At 42.5% G+C, this 26,102-nt stretch overlaps 1 protein-coding gene across 3 annotated transcripts in view; it reads right to left on the bottom strand.

Annotated features, from left to right (window-relative positions):
* Usp48 (ubiquitin specific peptidase 48) overlaps positions 1-25,188 on the bottom strand; it is a 66,901-nt gene extending 41,713 nt beyond the window's left edge. For all 3 annotated transcript variants that reach the window (XR_013342137.1, XM_026403578.1, XM_026403577.1), the window contains exons 1-8: positions 25,038-25,188; positions 24,390-24,596; positions 7,607-7,727; positions 6,578-6,734; positions 3,769-3,896; positions 2,970-3,094; positions 2,364-2,472; positions 550-683 (exon numbers count right to left, since the gene is read on the bottom strand). Coding sequence is in view for 2 of the 3 variants with exons in the window: in XM_026403578.1 (XP_026259363.1) it covers positions 550-683; positions 2,364-2,472; positions 2,970-3,094; positions 3,769-3,896; positions 6,578-6,734; positions 7,607-7,727; positions 24,390-24,596; positions 25,038-25,042 (986 nt within the window). In the remaining variant the exon portion in view is untranslated. The remainder of the gene's footprint in view (positions 1-549; positions 684-2,363; positions 2,473-2,969; positions 3,095-3,768; positions 3,897-6,577; positions 6,735-7,606; positions 7,728-24,389; positions 24,597-25,037) is intronic.
* Positions 25,189-26,102: the final 914 nt, after the last annotated feature.

A 26,102-nucleotide genomic window follows, 5' to 3' on the forward strand; every position in this document is an offset into this window, starting at 1 on the left:
GAAGACAATGAATAAGCTCTATCAAGTCATTTTAATAAACAACAGTAGCTAGGTTTCGTTTAGCAATCTTGCATAAAAGCCTGTACAATTCAATAATTGCATAAACAATGACTAACAGATTAAAAAGGTATCAACGCAAAGTACTGATTCCAAATATAAATTGAAAAGTATAAAATGTGCATATGTACAAAACTGCCTTGATTTTAAATACAAATGAAAGACATATCCTCATGGAAGTAGAAGTTACTATAATAAGTAAAAAAAAATTACTTAAAATTGACAGTAATAAGGAATGCAGGTGATTCAGTTCACTGCAGTTTTTACTAATAATTCTTAGGATAAAAAAGATTCCCTAATCTTCTAGTTCTTGATTACATATAATTGGCTTAAAGAATTTTATGATAAAATCATAACATGCTAACTCTTTGAAATCACAGGTTCCACGTGTAACTTCCACAATCTAATCCAGAGTTTCACTTGCCCCCATTTATCATCCTGCCCAGGACAAGTCTGTCTCAGTCCATGCACTTCCAACATGCACATTCTCACCTGTCAAAGACAAAGCGCATCAGCTGCAAGTTCAGAGTGCAGGGAAGGCTAAGAAGCCGGATCTTCCTCGTGGCATTCTGTTTGCTTTGACAATTTTCACAAAAGTATCGGTTGTCTCCTTCTAATTTTTCTTCCTGATCAAGATGATGACATATTAGTTTTACCTGTGCTTATATATCCAATGGGTGATTTTAAAAATCTAGGTAATTTTTTTTAAGTGTCCCATGTACTTTGATGCAAATTTACTTAAAAATAGTGAAAAGGGGGCAGAAATTATATTTAATGGTATATATTTGCTTAAAATTACTAAATCAGGTTCATGAGATTAAGCCAAGAATGCAAAAAAAAAAAAAAAGTTTGGTTCAGTGAGGTGTTTTTGCTTTTGCTTTTTTGTTCTACGGATTGAGCCCAGGGGCATGCTTAACCACTGAGCCCTTTTTCTTTTTCAAATTTTCCTATACATTTCTATAACAGCTCTTTGATACAGATCAGTACAATACTGACGCCCTTCCTTTCCTCACTTGCCTTCCAGGATACCACACTCACCCACCTCTAACTACACCCCTGGTGGCTCAGCTGGTTCCCTCACCTTTCTCCACTCCCTCAGTGATTTTGCGCACTGCGACTTCTCCCCAGAACTACACTTCTTAAATCTAATGAGGTCAAAACTTTTCTTTCGGGGGAGCAGAAACCAGGGGCTGTGCCTGCTAGGCTAACTCTCTGCCTAAGCTACAGCCCCAGCTCCATGCTCTTAGCTCCTTTCCCAGCCCTGTTCCCACCTTGGTCCTCCCATCCCAATAATGACAACTCCATTCCCCAGCTGATCAGCCCACAAACCCTTGTAATCCATGACTCATTCTCTCCATACTCAGTGCTCAAGTGTTGTTAGCTCTACTTTGAATATGTACGTAAAGCCAAATAGTGTTTATCATCAACTCTTCAGCAAACCCTGGCCCCTGCCTCCACCCCATTCTCAAAACCCCACCTACAATGGTCTGGTTAAATGCACTGTATCACTCCTGTGCTTATAAGCCCAAGGGCACCTGTATCTCAAAGCCAAAGTCCTGAAAAGGGTCTACTCTTCTCTACTCGGTCTGTCTGCTACAACCCTTAGCTACCTCAATTACTCTTTTTCTATCATTTTCCCTGTGCTTATTTGGCTTACTACCCCCATACCCCAGACTCCTTGCTGTTCTCAATCCACAGCATAATCTGACACACTATAATATATCTTACCTAAATTTATTTTCCTGACCCTCTCTGGTATTCATGGCTCTGAGCTGCCAGTTCCATAAAGGCTAACTGTATCTGGTTTGTTCACTACTGTCATTCCCAACAGCTCAGACAGTGCTTGATACAAAGTATCAAAGATGATTACTTCAGGCATGCTAACAAATATGGCAGCCAAGTAAGTAAAGCACTTGAAAAATTAGTTATGCAATAAGCTGTGTTTATAATTGTAACAAAGGTTTCCTCTTAGTTTTCCACTCAGTACAAAAGGGAACCACTTTTATATCTCCATGTAAGTAATCATTGATATAAAAATATTTGCATTTAATGCATTTTCATTCTCATGACATGAAAAGGTAAATCAATTTTATGGTCACAAAGTTCAGATATCCCCATCACACACACATACTATACATGACTTGTAATAGCCAAAAATTACTTTAAGATGCAGCCTGCTTCAGTACCTTATCAAAAGTTTTAGATCATCACAGAACTTCTTACATCAAAAAGGCTGACATAATACATTTAAATACTATTCAGAACATCATTTAAAAAACAAACAATAAATGCCAAAATGTGAATACCTTTAAAAACTCTGAGATACAATCTGTTAACTGTTTGTGGCCTTGGATATTTAACTCCAGTTCATAGAACTTTGATAAAAGCTTTGACTCTCTGCCACACTGATTGCAACTACAATAAAATGAGAGTGACAAAATTAAGATCAGAGTGAGAAAAGCAATCATGTTTTATTATAGTACATCGTAGAAAGGTGGAAAGAAGCATTGTATCTTAATTAGTCCTCTTTCATAGAAATTTTGTACAACACATACTAAAAAATTACATAAAAACAAAAAGTGGTAAGGCCGTGAATTGCATGATCGGAAATTTTTAGAGAGGTAGTGTCCATCTCTGAGTGTTCTATCCAGCCCATTTTACTCATGGTTCACTCCACACAGCCATAAAGCAAATGGCAAAAGTCCAACCAGTTACAGTTCCCAACACCTGGATGGCTCAAATGCAATTATCAAGTGGTTTGCTTATGGGTTCCCATGGAGGCATATGACTATAAATATTCCAGGTCCCATGATCACCCATGAAAGCTACACCTGGGACCTGAAGTGAAAACCAGATAACACAAGCAACTGTCTTAGGAGAAAATGTACCATGAGAAGTTGAAACAGACTTACACAGTTACATAAGCATATTCCCCACAGAACTGCTGCTGCACGATGTTCCGCACATCTGGATTCTTTTGTTTAGACAAAGTATCTTCCAATAAGGACATAAAAAGCTTTGAGAATTCTTGGGCATCCTACAAGTTTGGATTAATGAAAAGAAATACTGTATTTTTGCTTGTCAACCTCTAATACAAATGGTAAAAAAATTTCCAGAAACTACTGGTATTTTCAAGTTAGTACTTTTGAACTAGAACTACCTCCCATGTGGAACCAGTTTGTACACGGGAATTTTCAGAAATGAAATTATAATGTGCAATGTAATGGATTATGTAACAGATGAATTAATTCAAAATACAAAAGAATATGTAATTTTTTTGGCAGTACTGGGAATCAACCCCAGGGCCTTAATACATGTTAGGCAAGAGCTCTACTACTGAACTATACCCCCCGGCCCCACCCCACAAGTTAATTTTTTTAAAATGTCCTAATTCATCTTCCCTTAAAAGTATTGTAAAAAAACACTTAAGAGACAGGTGCAGTAGTGCATGCCTATAATCCCAGTGACTTGGGAAGCTCAGGGAAGAGGATCTTGAGTTCAAAGCCAGCCTCAGCAACTCAGCAAGGCACTCTGAAACTCAGCAAGACCTTGTCTCTAAAAAAAATTATAAAAATGGGGACTGGGGATGTGGCTCAGTGGTTAAGTGCCCCTGGGTTTAATCCCCAGTAACAATAACAACAACAACAAAAAACAAAACACTTTTTTTTTTAAAGATTTCTCAGAATATTAAAAAGTAAATAAAGTCCTTACCTGCTGTTGCCCAGTGTCCAACCCTAAGGCTTTAACAAATCCAGATGGATCAATGTATCGTCTATTACTGTTTTGCAATAAAGCAAACAAGTATTGCAAATGCTCACAAATTGTCTGAGGCTCATAATCTATTGAAAAGAAGTTTATTTATTAAAAGTTGCTACTTTCTATTTTAAAAGTCCTACTTCCTTTCCACTTGAGTACATAATTAAACACCCTTGCATTTAAACTATACACCGTGGTGCAGGCCTATAATCCCAACAATTTAGGAAACTGAGGCTGGAGGATGGCAAGTTCAAGGCCAACTTGGGCAACTGATGCAAATAAGAACCTGCCTCAAAAATTAAAAAGGGCTGAAGCCCCTGGGTCCCATCCCCCCACCCTCTCCGACACACACACACACACACACACACACACACACACACACACACACACACTTTAAGGGAAGAGGCTGTATACATGGTTACACCACTAACACCAATAATGACGACTTTCTAGAGTATCAAATCATATTGAGACATCCATTCTTGTATCAAAAACTAGCACATGATGGCCAAACACTTTCCAATAATCTCATTAATGTGGACTTGCCACAAATGGAATAATTAAAAGAACCTCAAACACACAATGCTCATTTGAATAAAAAAGATCAAATCCCAGGTTGGTGCAGCTACTGAACAGGCTTAGACAGGAGGATCACAAGTAGGAAACCAGTCTGAACTACATAGAACTGGTTTCATACATAAAAATACACAAACATACTCCAGAATTTTCAAATGTTTTTGTGTTTTTCATTCTCTGATGCTGGGAACTGAATACAGGAATGAATGCTCTATCACTGAGCTACAACCCCAATCCTACTTTTTGAGATAGGGTCACACCAAGAGGCTCATACTGGCCTTAAATTTGTGATCATCCTGCCTCATCCTCCCAAGTAGCTGGGATCACAGGCATGTGCCACCGTGCTGGGCGGTGTATCGGGTATTAAACTCAGGGGCACTCAACTACTGAGCCACATGCCACATCCCCACCTCTATTTTGTATTTTATTTAGAGACAGGATCTGAGTTGCTTAGTACCTCACTTTTGCTAACGCTGGCTTTGAACTTGTGATCCTCCTGTCTTAGCCTTCCCAGCCTCTGGGACTACAGGCATGTGCCACCATGCCCGTTGTTTGTTTTTTTTAAGACAGGATTTCACTAAATTACTAAGAGGCTATTAAGTTGGTGAGGCTGGCCTGGAACTTGTGATCCTCTTGCCTCAGCCCGCAGTGTCACTGGGATTACAGGTATGTGCCACTGTACCAGGTTACACCACTACTTCAAATAAAATACTATGAACACAGATTTAAAGATGCAGAACTAGCTAGGTATCGTGGCACATGTTATCTATTCAGGAGGCTGAGGCAGCAGGATCACAAGTTCCAGACCAGTTCTCAGCACCTTAGCAGGAGTAGGGTGACTGACTGTCTCAAAAAAGGTTGGGGATGTGACCTTGTTTTCAATCTCCAGATTTAAAAAAAAAGGAGAAAAAGAAAAGAAAATCCAACTACAGGAATGAAGCCTTGAAGAAATTACTTTGGTAATTTTTGTTAGAAATTTTTTGTTTTTTGTTTTCTTTGGCGCAGGGATCAAACCCAAGATTGTTAGGCAAATACTACCACTCATCTATAGTAAGTCCTAAAGAATTTTTGAGCTAGGTGTGGTGGAACATGCCGGTAATCCCCCAGCAGCTTGGGAAGCTGAGGCAAGGGGAGCAGGAGTTCAAAGTCAACCTCAGCAATTTAGTTAGGCCCTAAGCAACTGAGTGAGACACTATGTAAAATATAAAGAAGGGTTCAGGATATGGCCGGGTGTTAAAGCACCCCTGAATTCAAGCCCTGGTACCTTTAAAAAAAAAAAAAATTTATTTTTCCCCTAAAGAATTTTTTGAGCACCATGTTTTGAAGCAAAGATTGCTATTAACAAAGACCAAACTATTACCACTACCTACGGGGCTGCATGATGTCATGGGCATAAGAAACCTGCTTTCTGACTTGGGCCATGCGCCTCTTTCAGAGAAAATGAAACGATAGCACAGGTCTTGGAGTTGGGAGGCACGAGTTGGAAGTTCCCAGTGTGAAGCTCCCAGACTTGCATAATTTTAAAACACACACCTCTACCTTCCATCTTTGAGAAGAATCTAATTCATTTCAGAAAGCCCCAACTCAAATAGGAAATCTCTAAGCATTAAAGCAATACCATTCAAAAATAATTCATATACTGTGCAGGAAAATAAGTTTGTGGTTCCAGTAGAAATAGTTTGAAACTGATTCTGCCAAATTTACAACGAGGACAGTAGCATGTCAGTGGTTGGTTTTGCCATGGCTAATAAGTGAAATTCTCTAAAATTAAGATTAAATTTAAGTCAGCCAATTGGGAATGAGGCCCAAGGACTGTGGTTACACTGAAATATTTATTAAGTTTGTCAAACTAGGCAACAGAATAACAACCTTTTCTGCCTTACTAATTTTTACAAATCACTACAAATTAAAAGACTATAATCACAGAGTACTACACAGAAAATCTATAGATTTAAGCTTACTAAGAATAACCAAATATGCTTCCTTAATTGGAACAGTAACCATTTTGATGTCAAAATGATCTCTGCATAAGAGAGGGAGAAGGGAAACTACCTTGAATTCCAACTCCATTTCTATAGGACCCAGCACGGAGCCTGGCGCCTGCCATGTACTGATCATTTGGTTTCACTCCCTTCAGCTGGATCAGAAGGGCCCTGGCCGGCACACTCCCCTCCCAATCCCAACCCACCTTTCTCTTCTTGGACACCATCTCCCATTATGTAGTCACTACAGGTGCTCGGACACAAGTACAACGCCTGCCGCAGCTCCAAGTTTAAAAACCACACTTGAAGAAATGTGTTGACGTAACAAGTGGCTCCCAGGTTCGTCAGGCCCACGAACGAGTTCTGCAAAAATAAGATCATGAAATTCATTCCCTTTTAAACAAAAAGTCTGTAGGGAGCATTATTTTAAATTTTTCAGATCAATTAATTAAGACTGCCCCAACCAACACGGTATACAGCCATCTTGAGCCTCCGCAGCTAGTGGCACGCAGTCTTAAGGGAACCTCTGTGGTGGGGAAGAGACTGGTGGCATGGACTGCTCCAGCCACTCACACCCAGGTACTGCAGCAGGGTCCAGAAAAGGTCAGCTCTGAGCGTGACATACCCTTTCTATTTGCTGTACTCCTGAACTGCCATAGTTCAGTAGGACAACAAAGTTTCTAGACCAGTTCCTTGACATCCTGGAGATTAGAGATGAGGTATGGGAGACTGGGAGTGGGGGAAGGGAGCAGGCTCTTATTCTTTACAAAGACTGAAAAATCCAATTTTACACAGAATTCTTTTTAATACACAAAACAGCTATATGACAGCTATTTTGTGAATGCCAAGTTTTATGATTAGGAATACTGATCTTTTTTTAAAGCAAAACTGTTTTATATAAACATACATAGAATAACTAACTTAAATATAAGCCCTAGAAAGCAAAGTTATGTCATTTCTAGGAGCTTGTTCCTTAAAAAGTTCTAAATAAAACATTCAATTAAGCAAAGAGAGAATGTATATTCAAACTAAAACTCCTAAAGGCGAACGGACCGCACAGCTCCCTCTGGAAAGCATAACCGTCAGAACTGGTCCAACTCGAGTGGCTCAGAGTCGCGAAGTCCCATTGCTATCTTAAAGCAAGAGGTAATATGAAGTCTGAAATGCTTTTAATAACAGGCAAAACAAAAACCCAGAAATGTGACACAGCAATCACTTAGAAAATGAGGCATTACCTTTTTTCTTCTCTCACAATTGGGATCATCGATGTTATGAAAACTATTTTCGTCTATTTCTCCTAACCAAATATGCTCACCAATGCCAACCAAGCAATTTGGATTTCCTTTGCAGTTTCTTCTATAGGGAAGAAAACAACAAATATTATTTAATTTTAAAATACCTGGAACAGGGGAAAGAAACGATGACTAAAAATGGTTATTATGGAGCTTCTTTTTTAGGTGGCAAAATTATCATATGAGCATGATGGGCTGGGGATGTGTCTCAATGGCAGAGCAGGTGCCCAGCCCGCAGGAGGCCCTGGGTCCACCCTCAGCACTCCGCATGTGTGTAAACGGCAAGCGCCAATGTGGTGTCGCAGCATACTGAGAACCACTAGACTGTACACCTCAAATGGGTGCGTTGTATGGTACATGAATTATCTCAATAAAGCCGCCTTTTTTAATGTAAATTAAAAAAATTAAAATTCCATAATTTCATGATGAGAAGCAAATTAAAACTACAATAAGACATAATTTGTCATCTACTTATCATCAATAAACTAGCCAAACTGAGAAAGCACAAGACACTCTGAAACGGGCAAGCGTGCGCTACTGTTGGGAATGGAAACTGTTGGAGCTTGGCTGAGGGGGATTTCGCAACCTCTGACAGACCTACAAGGCTATCTTTTGACCTCAAAATCTCTTTTCAATTAAAAAAAAAATAACCTTAACAATGCAAAAACAGGGGCTGGGATTGTGTCTCAATGGTAGGGCGCTCATTAAGTAGTGTTGAGGATCAAACCCAGGGCCTCACAAGTAAATAAAGGTATTGTGTCCAACTACTTCTAAAACATAAATACTTAAACAAAATGCAAAAACATTTAAATTAGGTTACTCATTATAGCATTAAGTTAGCACTTAACCCAAAACATTAAAATGACCCAAATGTTCAAACACAGAGAATGCAGCAAAACCCACAATGGAGTACTAGACAACTGTAAAACAAGCAAACAAAAAAATGAGACGTAACTAATGTGGAATAATTTCAACAATACATTAAGTAAAAACACTAACGTATTTTAGTGTTTTAAACATCATCTATAGTACATTATGTTCATGAGGAAGGTGGGCAATCTGAAAATAGACATGTATTGGCTCATTTGATCAGAAAGAAACAAAGAATAAACCAGAATCTAATAAAACTATCAACAGGAACATGGTTCAGGGCAGGGGATGTAGTTTAGTGGTAGAGCGCTAACCTAGCCTATGCAAGGCCCTGGGTTCCATCAGCAACAACTTGCAAAATCAAACAAAACAAAATAAAAAAAACTAGAGTTTAAACAGGGTAAATGGGCATATGAAACTTCCAAATCTACCTATCCGTGTATTATTTAACTGGGGAAGCCCATTAACATTTCTTACAACACAGGCACACAAGAATTGTAGGCATCCTAAATTCATATTTCCCCAGAATGAAATATGGGGGGCGGGAAGGATGCCCAGGATCAAGTCACTTGAGAGTCATTAATTAGCAAGCTCATTGGGTAATGTCAGTAGGCTAAAGATAAAAAGAATAAACTTTAATCAGTAGGCTTCCTTTCAGAGAAATTAGCTAGCAATTCAGAAATATTAATTTCTAAATCGTCTTTACTAAAAATTACTAAAACACCCAAATAATGTGGAATAATTTCAACAATAAATTAAGTAAAAACACTAACGTAATTATTACTAAAAACATCCAAAGCTTGCTAGCATAATGGTACAGGTCTGTAAGCCTAGCTACTTGGGAGACGGAGGCAGGAAGATCCCATCCTTGAAACCAGCCTGGACAACTTAAGGATATCTTGTCTCAAAATTTTAAAAAAGGGCTTGGCGTGTGGCTTAGTGGTAAGGCACTTGTCTGTTCAAGGCCCTGGGTTCAATCCACAATACCAACACATACACACACATGGGAGCCAGGTGCAAACTATCTGCACACACACAAAATTATAGAGGAAAATATTCAACTCCAGAGAAATGCAAATTTAAAAGTCATGAAAGGTGTTTTGACTTATCCAATCATTAAATTGTGTAACATTAATACTCGAAGAACCAAGGTCAAGTGAGAGCCCCTATCCGCTCACTGCTAATAACTAACACCATTGGAGAAAGAATGCTTTTCTCCACTCTAACTTCTGATACCAGATGCACAGGCTTTTCCCACACTGACCAAACCTGATGTGGCAAAGTGTTCTAAGAGTCAGTTCTGACACTATAACCAGAGTTAGGGTGAGGGCACTGTGCCACAAAACTGTCCACTCAGATGCCAACCAAAGGTCTACAGCACTCCTAAATGGCTTTAAATCAGAGGTTCCCATAACCTCTTCCTCTAGTTTAATGGTTAGAAAGGCTCACAGAACTCAGAGCAAACTTTTATTATGCTTACTGGTTTATTACAAGGGACACTGTAAAGGCTACAGATGATCAGTCAAATGAAGAGGTACCGTGATGAAGTATGTAAAGGTCAATAACAAGGAACTTGGATTAGAAACCTGAGGCAGGAGGATTGCGAGTTCAAAGCAACTTAGCGAGGCCCTAAGCAACTGGGTGAGATGCATAAAAAAGGGTTGGGGATGTGGCTCACTGGTTAAGCAATCCTGGGTTCAAACCTCGGCACCAAAAAAACTAAAAATGAAGGTGGGCTGGGGTTGTGGCTCAGCGGTCGAGCACTTGCCTTGCAAGAGTGAGGACCTGGGTTCGATCCTCAGCACCACATAAAAATAAACAAATAAAAATAAAGATATAAAAATAATAATAAAGGGAACATCTATCCCTGTGGAATTAGGGTGCACCATGTTCCCAGCACCTGGCAGCATTCACCAGCCCTGAAGCTCTGTGAACCTGCCCTGTGTTTTTATGGAGTCTCCACTAGGTAGGCAGGATGGAAGAACTCACCAGCCACCAGTGATCAATTCAATTGTTACTCTCCCCTTCTTGGAGGCCAGGGGGTGAGGCTGAAAGTTCCAACTTCTACTCCCAAGCCAGCCAGTCCCCATCTGGAGGCAGTGCAAGAGCATCAACACTGAGCAACCTCATTGGCATACAAAAAGACACTTATCACTTTAGAAATTCTGTGTATTACATTAGGAACTTTCATTTGAATTCAATTTCTCTGAGCAAGTTAAAAAAGAAAAAATCCCCAAAGCAAATTAACTACTAAAATGTTAAAAGTCCTCCAGGAGAGGGCTGGGTTTGTGGCTCAGCAGTAGAGCACAGGCCTTGGGCCCTGGGCCCTGGTTTCGATCCTAAGCACCACATAAAAATAAATAAATAAATTAAATAAATAAATAAATAGATGGATAGATAGAGTGTGTCCAACTACAACTAAAAAATAAATATTAAAAAAAAAGTTCTCCAGGAGAAAAGAATTCAGGTCAATAGTCAAGTAGAGTTTTAAAGGCTGCCAGACTCCCTCCTGCAGCACCTGCAGAGGGCCCTGCTCCTTGCACCATGTTGAACTGAGAGGGGAAAAACAAACTCAGCTGTTCACCCCTGCTTGTTAAAAACAAAAAAGAAAAACAAATGAAAAAGAGCTGAGGAAGAGCAAGTGCTTACCACAATTTGTAAGTGCTGGGTTCAACCCCTAGCACCAACGATACCACCCACTGCTTCTCCACATGTCCTGGGATTATGCTGCATTCTCGTGGGTCATAAATCTTACACAATTATAACAAAAATTGTTCAAACCAAGCACACATATATTGTGGACTTACTGCAAACGTTAAAATAAACTGCTAAAAGTACAAGGCAAGAGTAAGCCCTATCAGATACTGAATCTTAAGGTAAAGTCGCCAAATTAAAACAATGTAAAAATCCATGTGTTGGAAACTTAATCCCCAGCGCGAGTGTCTGAAGTGGAGACTACCAAAGATGGTCAGGTCATCAGGGTGCTGCCCATGTGAAAGGATTAATGCCCCCAGTCCAGGTGGCTTCTTCTTTCATTCTTCTGGCCTGTAAGGACAGAGTCCCTTGCCGTCCCACCCTCTGCCATGTGAGGGCATAGTAACGGAGCCCACACCAGATGCCGGAGCCTTGATGAACTTCCCAGCCTCCAGAACTGTGAGAATGATCACTATGCCAGCAGTCTCAGGTGTTTTGTTGTGGCAGCACAAAGTAAACTAAAACAACAGGGCATCATGGTACAGGCGTATAATCCTAGCTACTTGAGACTGAAGCAGGAATCTCAAAGTCAAGGCCAGCTTGAGCAACTTAGTGAAATTTTGTCTTGAAATAAAAAATAAAAAGGGCTGGGGACATAGCTCAGTGGTAAAGCATTTCTAGGTTCAATCCCTAGGACCCCAAAGAAAAAAAAAATAATAATAATAAATAACAAATGAAAACACAAAATAAAACTAGATGCGGGTGCCTTGTATGGTCATCAACAGTGCTATTTACTGGGCCTTTCTCCTGCTGGATACTTTCTGAAGAAGTAGGACCATGAAACAAGCTTAGGTCAACCAAGTTGTGAACAAAAAACATGCATGTACTTCCAGGACACACATTTCTCTAATGGCCTGAAATCCTCCAAGTTTCAAGCAGCGGCTGCTGCTCTGGGTATCCAAGTGACTAGGAGGAGCCAGCCTCCCCACCCCACCTACCTACACCAATACTCCAGGGAGCAATATACATAACCTCTTTCTTTCCACCACTGAGCTCTAGGAGTTACCAGGACCCACAGCATAACCTAGCCCATTCTAGTACATTGGGTCTTTCCTATCATTTTGGCAAAAGTACATATCCTCTAACAAGGCCATAGGGTCACAGATAGCTTCTCATACATGCTAGTGAAGCTAAAAAATGGAATGATATCTATCATGAACAGTTTCTGACATTCACCAACTTTTGCAGTGCATTTTCCCACGTATCCTGGAATTCCACTGAGTTTTTATTTTACACACATACCTGCACACACGCAAAATAAGTTAAATCAAAGCCATCGCTTGAAGCATTGTTGCAAATAGCAAAGTCTGAATGAAAGCAAGCCCAGCGTCCATTTATGGGAGATTGATTAATTAAACTTTGACACATATATACAATGTAACTGTACATAAGAATGAGGGACCAAGAAAAAATGAATGCAAGTATCCAAGTTGTACACAAAAATTTACAGCAACTTTTATACACCTCAGTTAAAAACTGCAAGCAAAGGCTGGGGGTGCAGCTCAGTGGTAGACCACTTGCCTAGCATATGCCAGGCCCTTTGTTCAATCCCCAGGATCCCCCCAAAGTGTATTAAAACCTATAACCAGTGATCCAGTGTCCATCAGTGGAACAAATTATATATTCATCCACAAACACTATTAAGTAAAAGACTAATACTTATAAATAATCTAAATTTTTTTGAACAAAAGAACAGAGACATAAAAGGACAACCACTCTTACAGTCCATTAATATGAAGTTCAAGAATAGGTGGAACTAATCTGTGTAGACAGAAATCAGAACAGTGCTGCCCACGGGGGTGAGTGAGCTAAGCAGGAACAAATGTGAAGAACTTTCCAGTGACAGAAGCGCTCTTGGGGCTGGGGTCGCGGCTCAGCGGTGGAGCACTTGCCTGGCATGTGTGAGGCCCTGGGCTCCATCCTCAGCACCACATAAAAATAAAGGCATCCTGTTCATCTACAATTACAATTTTTTTTGTTTGTTTAAATACGGGGGCACTTAGGATGTAACTTAACATAGTTACGCACCCAGGGTTCAATCCCAAGAACCCTCTGCAAAAAGGTGGAGATTATGTGTGGAAGACACAAGCAAACATAATAACAAAGTGATCAAACCTGTCATCTAGCATTTATATCCCCAATCTACCAGGGCAAAATACATTTGGAAAAGAACTGACCCAGTACCACAAAAAATAGAAAAGGGCAGTAGTGGGGATTGAACCCTGGGACACTTTACCACTAAGCTACATTTCACTCCTTTTTTATTTTAAAATGAAATGACTAAGCTATGCCTAGGCTGGCCTCAAATGTTTAATACTCCTGCCTGGGCCTCCAAGTAGCTGGGTTTACAGGTGTATGACACTGAGCCCAGCAAAAGTTAACTTTTTTGAGCCTAAGCATATATTTTAAAACTTAAGAATTCAACCATCCAACCAAAAATTAAATACCTTTATTTTTCCAAATCTCAAAAGTTAGGGCTGGGGTATAGATAGCTCAGTGGTAGGTCACTTATCTAATATACACAAAGCGCTGGGTTCAATCCCTATCTCATAGAACAAAAAAAAAAAAAAAAAAAAAAACTTGTTTAAGGTGAAGTAGTATGTGATTATACCTCAATAAAAAATTTTTGTAGTAACAACAAAAACAAAAGCTTAAGGAATCAAAAACTGCAGCTTATTGGCTGGGAATATATTCAGTAGAGCACTTGCCTAGCATACCCAAGGCTCTGGGTTCAATACCCAGAACACCGCACCCCCCAAAAAACCCCAAAACACCTGCAGCTTATGTGTTATAAATATGCCCCAAGACTCCTTAATTGCCATATTAATCCAGTTGGCCTAAAATGTAGGTTTTTCGGGAAAGGGGGCCTAGCCAAGCAAGGGCACTGAAAAGTGACTCTATCTGAAAAGACTATTTCCTTTGTAAAAAGCTACTTTCCAAATTGGGAATAAAGGAAAAAGTTTCTGGGTGGGGCACTCATTGGCAAGTCAAGTAGTCTTTCCCTATCTAAACAGGTTTATTTAACTAAATATAAACTAAAAAATTTCCTTTTTCTTTCTTTGCCTCACAGTGAGACTTCTCAGTTCTCCAAAGAGGATGAGGTGTTTCCCAGGCTTCTTACACCATTTGAAAAACACTGCCTCATGGTCCAACTTCACAGGTGATCAAAACATACCCTCTTTCTTCTGAGAGTGGGAAAACGGGGAATGCTCAAATCCTCACTCACAACAGTGGGAGCAGATCCTGGTGACTTGTTGTATTGAAAGCCTTTAAAGTATTCATGCCACTTGCACAACTTTTTCCTGCTGCAGTGGCACACATCATTTACCCCAGCTACTTGGGAGGGTGAGGCAGGAGGAGCACTAGTTCAAGGCCAGCCTGAGTTTAAGGAGCACTGGCCACAGGCATGCTCAGCAATGTCAGGATGTGACTGACAAGAACTATCATCTAGAGACAGGCCAAGTAATGCATGGTTGCCAAGGTTACTTCATGGGCATATCCAGTTACCACTCCCTCTGGGTGCAACCAATGGATATTAACTGGAAACCATTTAAACCACTTGTCCTGCTGCATCAGAGTGGAGACTGGCCACCTTGCTGTCCATCCCTGGATTGACTCCACCATTCCCTGTCGTCCAACCATCAGCTGGAGAAAACCACTGGACAGAGACAATGTTTGCTCTCAAGCCAAGAGAAGTCGCGAGGCATCCGAGGCACCTTGGGACTCACGGTTGCCCTGGGATTGTGGTGTGCTTGCTTTGTTTGATTACTGTGAACTGAGTTAGCTTTGTGTTTGATAATTGGTGCGATCAAATACACACTTGCATTCCAAGACAATCCGCCTTCGAGTAATTATTAAAGCGCCACTCTAGACACTGAGAAACTTAGCTAGACCCTGTCTCAAAATAAAATACAAAAAGTGCTGGGGATGTGGCTCAGCGGTAGAGCACCCCTGGGTTCAATCCCCAGTACTGAAAGAAAAAGAACCAGAAGAATCCCACTGTCCTTGACAGCATGAGGAGGAAACCAGATCTGTGACAGACAGCTAGAGTTCCACAAAGTTCTTAAAAAAAAAAAAAAAAAAAAAAAAAACCTTTATTTTACTCACTTATTTTTATATGGTGCTGAGGCTCGAACCCAGCACCTCGCACATGCTAGGCGACTGCTCTACCGCTGAGCCACAACCCCAGCCCCACCACAAAGTTCTTAATCTTACTGGTGTGTCGGCTATGGCTGACCACAGCCCAAGCCTCCTTTATCCTGAGGAACCATTCCCAGAAGCAAATCCGAGGGGCTCTTAGGCCTGACCTCCAAACCAACACCCTGTCCTTCTGTCCTCTCAACTGTCTCCTCCTGGTGGCTCCCACAGGCCTTTAGTCAGCACAACTACATCCCATGCAGGCTACATCTGTCTGTAGAACACACACAGTTGCACACTTTCTGATCTTGTGTTTGACTGCCCTTTGGTTGCTTATAGACCACACTTTTTCTAGTCTCCAACATATTTACTCTCAGCAGTCATTCAAGTAGCACTGTTCTACTTTGCTAAAACCACAGCTATGATGTGGACAGTCTGCTGGGGTCCCCCAGGTTCCGTGGATTGAGCCCATGGTCCCCAGGGTGGAGCCCTGCCTTTGGGAAAGAATTAAGGCAGTTTCACAAACAATGCCTAGTCTTTGGCAGTTCTCCAAAGAGTTGTTGCCACTGTCTGCACCTGGCCCCACCCAGACTCTCTGGCTTCCCATTCGATAATGTGACTGCTTGCCATCCCAGGTGATCTGAGGTACCCAAGAGGGCCCTCACCACACCATACAACTTCCCTTGAACCTCCACAACTGTGTAAGTTAAATAACCTCTTTTCTTCACAAGTAGCCTGTGTCAGGCATTTCATTGAAGTACTCAAAAGCTAACTAATACAATCAGAGAACAGTAATTCTAAATTCTTCCATGCCCTCCCTACCCAATTGACAAGAAATCCATTCCAGTTCAAGGCCAACCTTAGCAACTTGGCAAGACTCTGTCTCAAAATAAAAAATAAAAAGGTCTGCGTTTGTGACTCAGTGTTTTAAGCACCCCTAGGTTCTGTGCCTGATAATCACCACACCAAAAAAAAAAAAGAAAAGAAAAAGAAAGAAATCCATTCCAGATGGACTAGGGATCTAACTAAGATGATAAAATAAGGGCTGAGGACATAGCTCAGTTGGTAGAGTGCTTGCCTCACATGCACAAGGCCCTGGGTTCAATCCCCAGCACCAAAGAAAAAGAAAGGTAAAATATTCAGGAGTTATGGTGCACTCTGGGCTACTTGAGAGGCTGAGACTTAAGGGACTGCAAGTTCCATGCCAGCCTCTGTCATTTAGCAAGATCTGGTCTCTCAAAAACTAAAGAGCTGAGAGTGTAATTCAGTGCTAGAGCACCCATGGGTTCAATCCCCACTACCAAAAAAAAAAAAAAAAAAAAAAAAAAAACATAAAAAGGCCAAGAGTAGAAGGTCCCTGCAAGGTGTACATTTACCACAGCATCTGTATCCACAATAAAGGACCTTAGGGCAGGCAGAGGCACACACCTGTAATTATAGCTACTGGGGAGCCTGAAGCAAGCAGGAAGATCCCAATTTCTTCCCACTCAGTCCCCAGCAAAAATAAATAAATAAAATAAGCAAGCAGGCAGGCAGGCAGGCAAAATGAGTTAGTAGGCAGTACTTTTTTTTTTAAAGGGGAGGGGAGAGAGAGGTAGGATTTTTTTTTTAATATTTATTTTTTAGTTTTTGGCGGACACAACATCTTTGTTGGTATGTGGTGCTGAGGATCGAACCCGGGCCGCACGCATGCCAGGCGAGCTTGCTACCTACCGCTTGAGCCACATCCCCAGCCAGAGGGAGGAATTTTTAATATTTATTTTTTAGTTTTCGGTGGACACAACATCTTTATTTTATTTTTATGTGGTGCTGAGGATTGAACCCAGCGCCCCACACATGCCAGGCGAGTGCGCTACCGCTTGAGCCACATCTCCAGCCCAATAGGCAGTACTTTTTAGACCATATACTTGTTATGAGTGTTAATTAAAAAATCAGGCCACACCACAACACCTCTAACAGGTGCTAGAAGAAATGCAGCAACTGCATTCTCTCCTGCTCATGAGAGGATGACATTGTGGGGGGCTGCCCATGAGCTACCTTAAGCATTCTCTCAGCCTTGAGCCAAGAGTACAGGTCTGGCATTGCAGCTCCCTGTAGGCTGCGGAATGCAGGTGGCCTCCACCTTCACTGGGCAAAGAAGTTTTGCTTCCTCATGGCTCAGGACCTGGGCATTACCTAGGGGAGCTTGACCAGGCCACCCCCTGCCTTATTTGGGGAAGAACATTCTATCAAAAACCCTTTGTTAGTTTCCCTATAAATAAGGAGATTCCGGGTGCACATGCTCTCTTGCCCTTCCCCCTTCCAGCAAGACAGCAGGATCTTTAAGGTCACAAAGCTGTCTTACCCCCAACTGTGTGAAAACACTATTCCCGAGTAAGCTTTTCACAACCAGCCCACAGCATGCATAGGAACATGTGTGGTGTGGTATGGTACAACCACTTTGGACAACAGTATGACATTATCTCCTAAGGCTAAATAAATGCTATGATGCACCAATTCAGTTTATCAAAATCTGTATGTATATATAAGCCGGGCACAGTGGCACACCCCCAGTAATCCCAGATACTTCAGAGGCTGAGGCAGGAAGATGGAAAGTTCAAGTCCAGACTTGATAACTTAGTGAGAGAGTGAGATGCTATTTCAAAAAAAAGAAAGTATATATACTGCCAAGTGTAGTGGCCATACACTTGTAATCCCAGCAACCCGGGAGGCTGAAGCAAGAGGATGACAAGTTTGAGGTCTGCCTCAGCAATTAGGCAAGGCCCTAGCAACTTAGGGAAACCCTGTCTTAAAATAAAAAATACAAAGGTCTGGGAGTGTTGCCCAGTGGTTAAGTACCCTTGCATTCAATCCCCCATACCTAAATAAATAATGTGTGAGTGTGTGTGTGTATACGTACACACATATACCCATATTGCACCAAAAAGTATGTTATGTACAAGAATGTTCATTGCAGCATTATTCACAATTTCCAAATCCTGGGAAAACTGCAAATAACTATCACCAGGAGAAAGATAAGATGCAGTCACACAATGGAACACCACAGAGCACTAAGACAAACACTCTGTTACCCACAGTGTGGATGGATCCTGCAGTGTTGAGCAGAAGGAACCACAGCTGCACATAGTTTAACACAGGCTAAATCTGTGGTGTTCAAAATAAGGATGGTAGTTACCTTGGAGTAGGAGGAAGAACATGGCAGGGAGCAATAGGAGAAAATGTAGGCAAGCTTGCTCTGGAGAGCCAGTAAGGGGTATTGTTCCATTGTTTGTTTCCTACTGTTCTAGGCATTGAACCCAGGGAAATTCTACCTTTCACCTATATCGCCAGCCCTTTTTATTCTTTATTTTGAGAAAGTTCTCACTAAATTGCTGAGAGTCTTGATAAGCTGCTGAAATAGCTGACCTCGAGCTAGCAGTCCTCCTACCTCAGCCTTCCAAGTTGCTGGAATCACAGATTATGTGCCACCACAACCAAGCTTATACATAAAAAATTACATCACACTTAATTATCACAAAAGAAACATTCTTATGCATCTGTTGCCAGAATCATCTTACTAGCTCTCCCAAGCATGGAGGAGAGCACCTAAAGGATGAGGCAGGAGGCTCGCAAGTGAGCGGCCAGTCTTGCCAACTTAGTAAGACCCTGTCTCAGAATAAATAAAAATGTAAAAGACTGGGGGTGTAGCTCAGTGGTAGGACACCCCTGGGTTAAACTCCGAGTACCACCAAAAAAAAAAAAAAGCATGACCGCACAATCTAGAACACACCGCCACACCATTCACAGAAGTACAAAGAGTAAATACAAAAAGAGATGCTCAATGCCTCCAGCAAAACAAATGGAAGTTTATATGCTATCTTAAATCCAGGCGGGTGGCACACAACTGTAATCCTAGCAGCTCCAGAGGATCAAGGACAAGAGTTCAAGGACAGCCTCAGCAGAAGCAAGGTAATAAGCAACTCAATGAGACCCTGTCTCTAAATAAAATATAAAAAAAGGGCTGAGGATGTGGCTCAGTGGTTGAGTGCCTGAGCTCAATCCCTGGTATCCTCCCTTCAAAAAAAAAAAAAAAAGATGTTATCTTTCACTAATCAGATTGGTGGTGAGAATTGGTAATGCTCTGGCCAGGTAATAGAAGCACTCAACTGTAGATGGCAGTGTTAAAGGGTATGAATGTTTATCGAGTATCTTTTTGTTTTCTCTTTGCACTACTAGGGATCAAACCCAGGAGCATTCTATCTCTGTGCTAGATCCACAGTCCATTTTATTTTTTTTCTTTTCTTTTTTTTCTTAACAGTTGTAGATGCAGGGGCTGGGGTTGTGGCTCAGTGGTGGAGCGCTCGCCTAGAACATGTGAGGCCCTGGGTTCGATCCTCAGCACCACATAAAAATAAAGGTATTGTGCCCACCTACAACTAAATATATATATATATATTTTTTATGTGAAAACCCAAAGGTCCATCAATAGAAAACTGGTTAAATAATTTATAACACATCTAGCCAGGCACAGTGACACACACCTGTAACCCCAGTGGCTTGGGAGGCTGAAGCAGGAGGATCACAAGTTCAAAGCTAGCCTTGGCAACTTAGTGAGGCCCTAAGCAATTTGGCAAGACCCTGTCTCTAAATAAAAAAGAAAAAGGGCTGGGGATGTGGCTCACACCCCTTGGTTCCATTCCTGGTACCAAAAAAATCAGCAACTTAGCAAAAGCGTCCCTTAGCTTACCAAGAACCTGTCTCAAAATGTAAAATAAAAAGGGCTGGGAATGTAGTTCAGTGGTAGAACTCCACCAGGTTCAATACCACAAAAGATAAAGCAGGGAGCATTCCAAATCATTTTTGGTCCAGACTACTGATTCTAAAATTACAAAGTCAATTAAGATCTACAAAACTTGATGTCACTTACTTTTGCCCCCCCCCCCGACACACACACAAAATAACTGAAATGCTGGATGTTAATGCACTCCACTGTGGCAACATTTACTATCTACATCTCTCACATAACAGCATGCTACATACTTAAATGATATAATGAAGTCTATTTTTTTTAGAGAGGGGGGGAGCCAGCACAAAGCTGGAAGTCTTCCAGTACCAGATTTTTTTTTTTTGAGAGGGGGGGGGGGATTTTTTTTTTAATGTTTATTTTTTAGTTTTCGGCGGACACAACATCTTTGTTTGTATGTGGTGCTGAGGATCGAACCCGGGCCGCATGCATGCCAGGCAAGCGCGATACATCTTGAGCCACATCCCCAGCCCATGAAGTCTATTTTTTGAAAGAAAAAAAAAAAATAAGGCAGAGCTGAGGATGCAGCTCAGTGATAGAGACTTGCCTAGCACTCTCCCCCCCACCCAAATTTTGAATTTAACAGATACCAAAAAAGAAGAGAAGAAAATGCCTGGGCAGGGGATTTTGCTTTCATGCAACAGTTGGTTAGGGATGAAGTCCTCCCAGGCACACATGCCCTGAACAACAGAAAAGACATGCAGGGATGACATGCAAGGACAGACAAGGGCACTGGCTCATGGAGCATGACACCTAGCAAACCAATTATACAAAACTGGTGATTTTTAAGAGTTCATTTGGGTTAAGGAGGAAAAGCGAGGTGTGCCAATGAGGAAATGAGACAAGTAGGTTAGGAAAGGGATTCAGTGACAGAGCACCTGCCTAGCATTACCAAAGCTTTGAGTTAGGGCCTCAGCAGCACAAACAAAAAAAGGAAAAGGAACAGAGCTGGAATAGGATAGACATTTCTCTAAAGAAGATATATAAATGGCCAATAAACACATCAAAACATGTTCAATATTATTATTCATCAAAGAAATGCAAATCAAAACCAGGAGAGCCAGACAAGTGCAAGGTGAGGAAACACAGGCACCTTCACACATTGCTGTGAGCCCCCAGAACAACTTGACAATTCCTCAAAATGTTAGTTACCATATGACCCAGCAAGTCCACTCCTACATCTATCTATTCCCAGGAAGGATGAAAACAAACATCCATAGGAAAATTCATACCAAACGTTCACAAAAGTATTACTCATAATAGCCAACAAATAATTCTGATGTCCATCAACTAATAAACATGTAAACTACTATAGAGATGTTGACGAAAGCTCAGTCCTTGTCCAGATGTCTATCCAATAGCGAGGACAGGGTTTTGAGAAAAAGGAAAAAGATGGTTTTTTGCTTTACTATTAAAGGAGGAAACACAGGGGACTCCTGTCCCAAAGGCTGTGATTCTGTCCATCAGCAAGAACAGGGAACTTTCATTTTTTTTTTTTTTAATTTTTTAGACATCGGTGGGCTTTTATTTTGTTCTTTAATTTATATGCGGTGCTGAGAATGGAATCCAGTGCTTCACACATGCTAAGCAAGCACTCTACCACTGAGCCACAACCCCAGCTCCAAGAAAAGGGGACTTTTAAAGAGATGATTCAGAGAAAATGAGATTAGGGAGGAGAGATGGGGAAAAGAAGATCAGGGAGGAGAAGGCTGGGAAAAAGAAAAAAAAAAAAACACGTAAGTTTCAAAGCAACAAGGTATAGTCAAAACATTAAGTGAACCCCTGTTACAGATACATACGCAATGCATTCTCAGACTATAAAAAGAAATGCAAATCAAAACCACAAAAAGGGATAGAGGGTGTGTAGCTCAGTGTTAGAGCACATGCCTAGCATGTGCAAGATTCTGGAAAGGTATCACTGCACATCCACTAAGGTGGTCTGATTAAAAAACAAAACAACAAAGAAAAAAAACAGGAAACAAGGGTTGGTGAGGATGAACATACTGGAATCCTCATAGGATACTAGTGGGAATATAAAATATTGCAGCTGTTTTGGAAGAACTTGGCAGTTCCACTTTAAGATAAACATAGAATTACTATATGACCCAGTAGATGCAATCCTAGGTATGTATCCTAAAAAACAGACAATATCCATCCACTTTAGAATGGATAGTCAGGGGCAGTGGTGCATGCCAGGCACTCAGGAAGATCACAAGTTCAAGGCCAGCCTGAGCAGCTTTAGCAAGACCCTGTCTCAAAAGAAAAAAAGAAAAGGCTGAGGATGTTAGCAGTGAGGTTCAATCCCTAGCACTGAAAAAATAATATGTGGTACATCCACACAAGATTATTCAGCCATAAGGAATAAAATAATGATACATGCCTTAACAGAGGAACTTTGAAAAAATAAGCTTAGTGAAGGCCAGATACAAAAGGCCACATATTGTATGATTCCATTTATATGAAATGTATAGAATAGGCTGAGACAAAAAGTAGATCAGTGATTGCTCACAGGGAAGGCAAGCGAGGGGGACAAGGCAGGACACAGTGCTAATCTAATGGGTACAGGTTTGTTTTTTTTAAGCTAATAATGTGGTCTGGGATATAGCTCAGTTGGTAGAGTGCTTGCCTTGAATGCACACAGCCCTGGATTCAATCCCCAGTGTGTGTGCGCGCGCGCGCGCACACACACACACACACACACACACACACACGCCAATAATGTTATAAACCAGAGTGTGGTGATGGCTACACAACTCCACAAAGAAAAAAAAATCTGGATTGTACACTTTAAATGGGTAGATTGTATGATATGCAAAATATGGCTCAACAAAGCTGTTTAAATGCTTTAGGCCAGTCACTGAGGCAGGAGAACCCTGTTCAAGGCAAAGCTTCAGCAAATTAGCAGGGTCCTAAGTTACTTCGTGAGACCCAGTCTCAAAATAAAAAATAAAAAAGGACTGTGGATGTGGCTCAGTGGGAAAATGCACCTGGGTTCAATCCCCACTACCAAAATAAATAAATTTACAGGGCAGATGTCAATCATTTCACTAACTTACGCCTGGGAGTCAGATTTACCCTCCTTGTGCCCCAGATGCCCTGAACTTGAAATGACTGGCTTGCTATACTTCTGGAAGCTTCCTAACTTGTTCCACTTCTTAAACAAGGTAACTCAAAAGCCAGAGACCATAACTTCCATTCCTTCTGGATCCCACAGCAGAATGTAAAAACTCCAGAAAGCGGGGCTGGAGTTGTGGCTCAGTGGTAGAACGCTTGCCTAGCATGCACAAGGCACTGGGTTCGATCCTCAGCACCACATAAACGTAAAGATATCGTGTCCGCCTAAAACTTAAGAATATATACATTAAAAAGAAAAAGCTCCAGAAAGCATTTACTAAATGCCTGCTGAAAGAAGGCTACTCACTTGAGTATGCCCAGCTTGGCCAAGTCAACTCAACATTCCGGAAAGAAAACTAGAAATACAGTTACAAGGCGGAAAAAAAAAAAAAGCCAAAAGACTGCCACAATGCCTAACGATTCAATCTAAAAGATAGTGTTAAGAAAACGCAAAGTCTAAGGGAAAGCAAAAGAGAACAACAACATATGCATAGCTCAAATGCGCAGTCGTATGCAATCAGGACGACCCCCGCCTCCCCCCCCAAAAAAAAAACCAGAAAACTAAAATACTAGATCTCAAAGAGTGAGGGAAGGTCAAGTGGGGATGGAGGGTACAGATGACGTAAGTTAACCAAAGGTTTCCCTAAAGCTGCTCTCTCCAAACACAATATTAAGATGATAAGGCCTTTGGCGTCACGGCTACCAAGATGAAGCTCACTTCCAGCAAGTTCCTTTTAACAAGTGAAAACGCCTAGCTGTGACCAAGACAGACAAACCATCAATGTTTGCTTGGCTCTCGGTCCCTACCGTCAACCACCTCACCGCCATCTTCTGGATAAGAACCCAGCACTTTTTCTAAAGGGCTTTCAACAGCATCACCTCCGCGCAGAGCCCGGGAGGGTTGCATTTCCCAGCTCGCGCAGAGCGCAGAAAGGGGGAACCTCCACCTGGCTCTTTCCTGCGCCTCCCAAATGCACGCAAAGGGCCGCCGTCTTCCTTCCCCCAACCCGCCCCAGCTTCCCAAGGTCCAGCGCCAGGGTCCCGCGAAGCCCGGTGCGCGGGCCTCACCTGCACACGCCGCGGATGCAGGGCTCCAGCCAGATTCGGTAGGCGGTCTCGATGTGCTCCTGCGACACCTCCTCGGGCCGCACCGTCTCCGCCCAGCGCCAGGCCGCCTTCTCCAGCTGCAGCCGCGGGGCCATGGCCCTGGCACAACGAGCGCCCCTCAAGCCGGGCCGCCTCCGCCTCCGCTGCCGCCCGAACGGGCTCCGCCACCTGCCAGCGAAGAGGACCAAGTGCTCTCTCAGCCAGATGGCCAGTCAATCACCTGTGCGCGCCACTGTTGCCGCGCCCGCCCGCGCCCAACCCGCACGACTGGCCGCAAAGCGCCGCCGCCGCCGCCGCCACCCGACACCACCCGCGCCCACAGACGTTGAAGGTGTATTCCCCGCAGCGGTGGGCGCATGCGCGTTCCCAGCAGCCCCTGCGCCACCCGCGCCTCTAACCGGACGAGCGGCGGAAGGGGGAGAGGCTGGCCAAGGCAGTGTTGCCACGTCTTCACCGCCGCAGCGGGGGAACAACGTCTCAACCCCCAGGGTAGCGTCCTGCGTACCACTATTCTAACAAGCCCGCGACCGTGGGGCAGAAGGCTGAGTGTCCTTGCCTCCGGTACTTCCCCTTTAACAGTGGAATCACGCGCGAGGCTACTCAACGCACACCATAGGTCCTCCTGGATTGCCGGGTGGGCCCTGTCTACAGCAGAAACCGGGTCACCACAGAAACCAGGGTCACCTCTCTTGAGGAAGACTTAACTTGAGCCTGAGCTGGTTCCGACTCCTTTCCCGAGCCCTGCTGACGTCACGGGGCGTTCTTGGCTTTTCCTGAGCTAGAACGGGACTACAAGTCCCGGCGTGCACTGCGTGCTGCCCCTCGGTGCGGGGCGCGCTGGAATACGTAGTCTTGCAGGTGCGTGGCTAGGGCCGCTGCAGATGGTGTGGGGCGCGCGCAGGGTCTTGCAGTGGGCTCCCGTTTCTTGACCATTTGTTGTTATTGGGGATCAAATCCACGAGCTCGTTACCACTCAACTACATTTTGTTTTTGTTTAAGACAGCGTCTTGCTCCTTTGCTGAGCCTGGGGGTCGAAATTGGCGAACCTTCTGCCACAGCCGAGTGTAGGGATTTCGGGCGGCGCGACCACGCCTGGCTCCCTCCTCCCTGGCTCCCGGGCACGAAATCATTTACTTTCAGCCATTTCTGCCAGGAGGCATAAAAAGTAACCTTTATCTAAATGTTTTCCTGCTGCGAATATCGCTGTTAATTTACATTTGAATGGGAGCTCTAAGGGGGAGGGGTCTAAACTCGAATTTCTGAGTCAACTGCTCTCCAGCTGGGTAACCTTGAACTGGATTCTTTAGGTGTGATGAAAAAAGTGGTTCCTGCCCTTGGAGTTGGGTGAGGGTCTAGCCTTAGAAATTCAAAGATATCCTTCCCTGTTTGTTGAAGGGTAGTGGGTGGAGTACTTGAAAAAAGGCTTCCCCAAAGAACCCCCAGAACCTACCAATTAAAAAAAGAATGGAATAGTGTGCCACAGCACACGTGTAATCCCAGGGAGTGAGATTACACTGCTCAGGGGCCGGCGGTATTACCAAAAGCTCCGTCCTGGTCCCTCATGCTAATCCAATAAGGAGAACACTGCTTGGAAAAAAGGAAAAAATTTTAGTGCTTTGCTAGCAAAGGAGAAACACAGGGAACTCCTGTCCCAGAACCTGTGATTATGCCCAT

Source organism: Urocitellus parryii, chromosome 11 (assembly GCF_045843805.1).
Source record: "Urocitellus parryii isolate mUroPar1 chromosome 11, mUroPar1.hap1, whole genome shotgun sequence".
In the NCBI taxonomy this organism is placed as follows: Eukaryota; Metazoa; Chordata; class Mammalia; order Rodentia; family Sciuridae; genus Urocitellus; species Urocitellus parryii.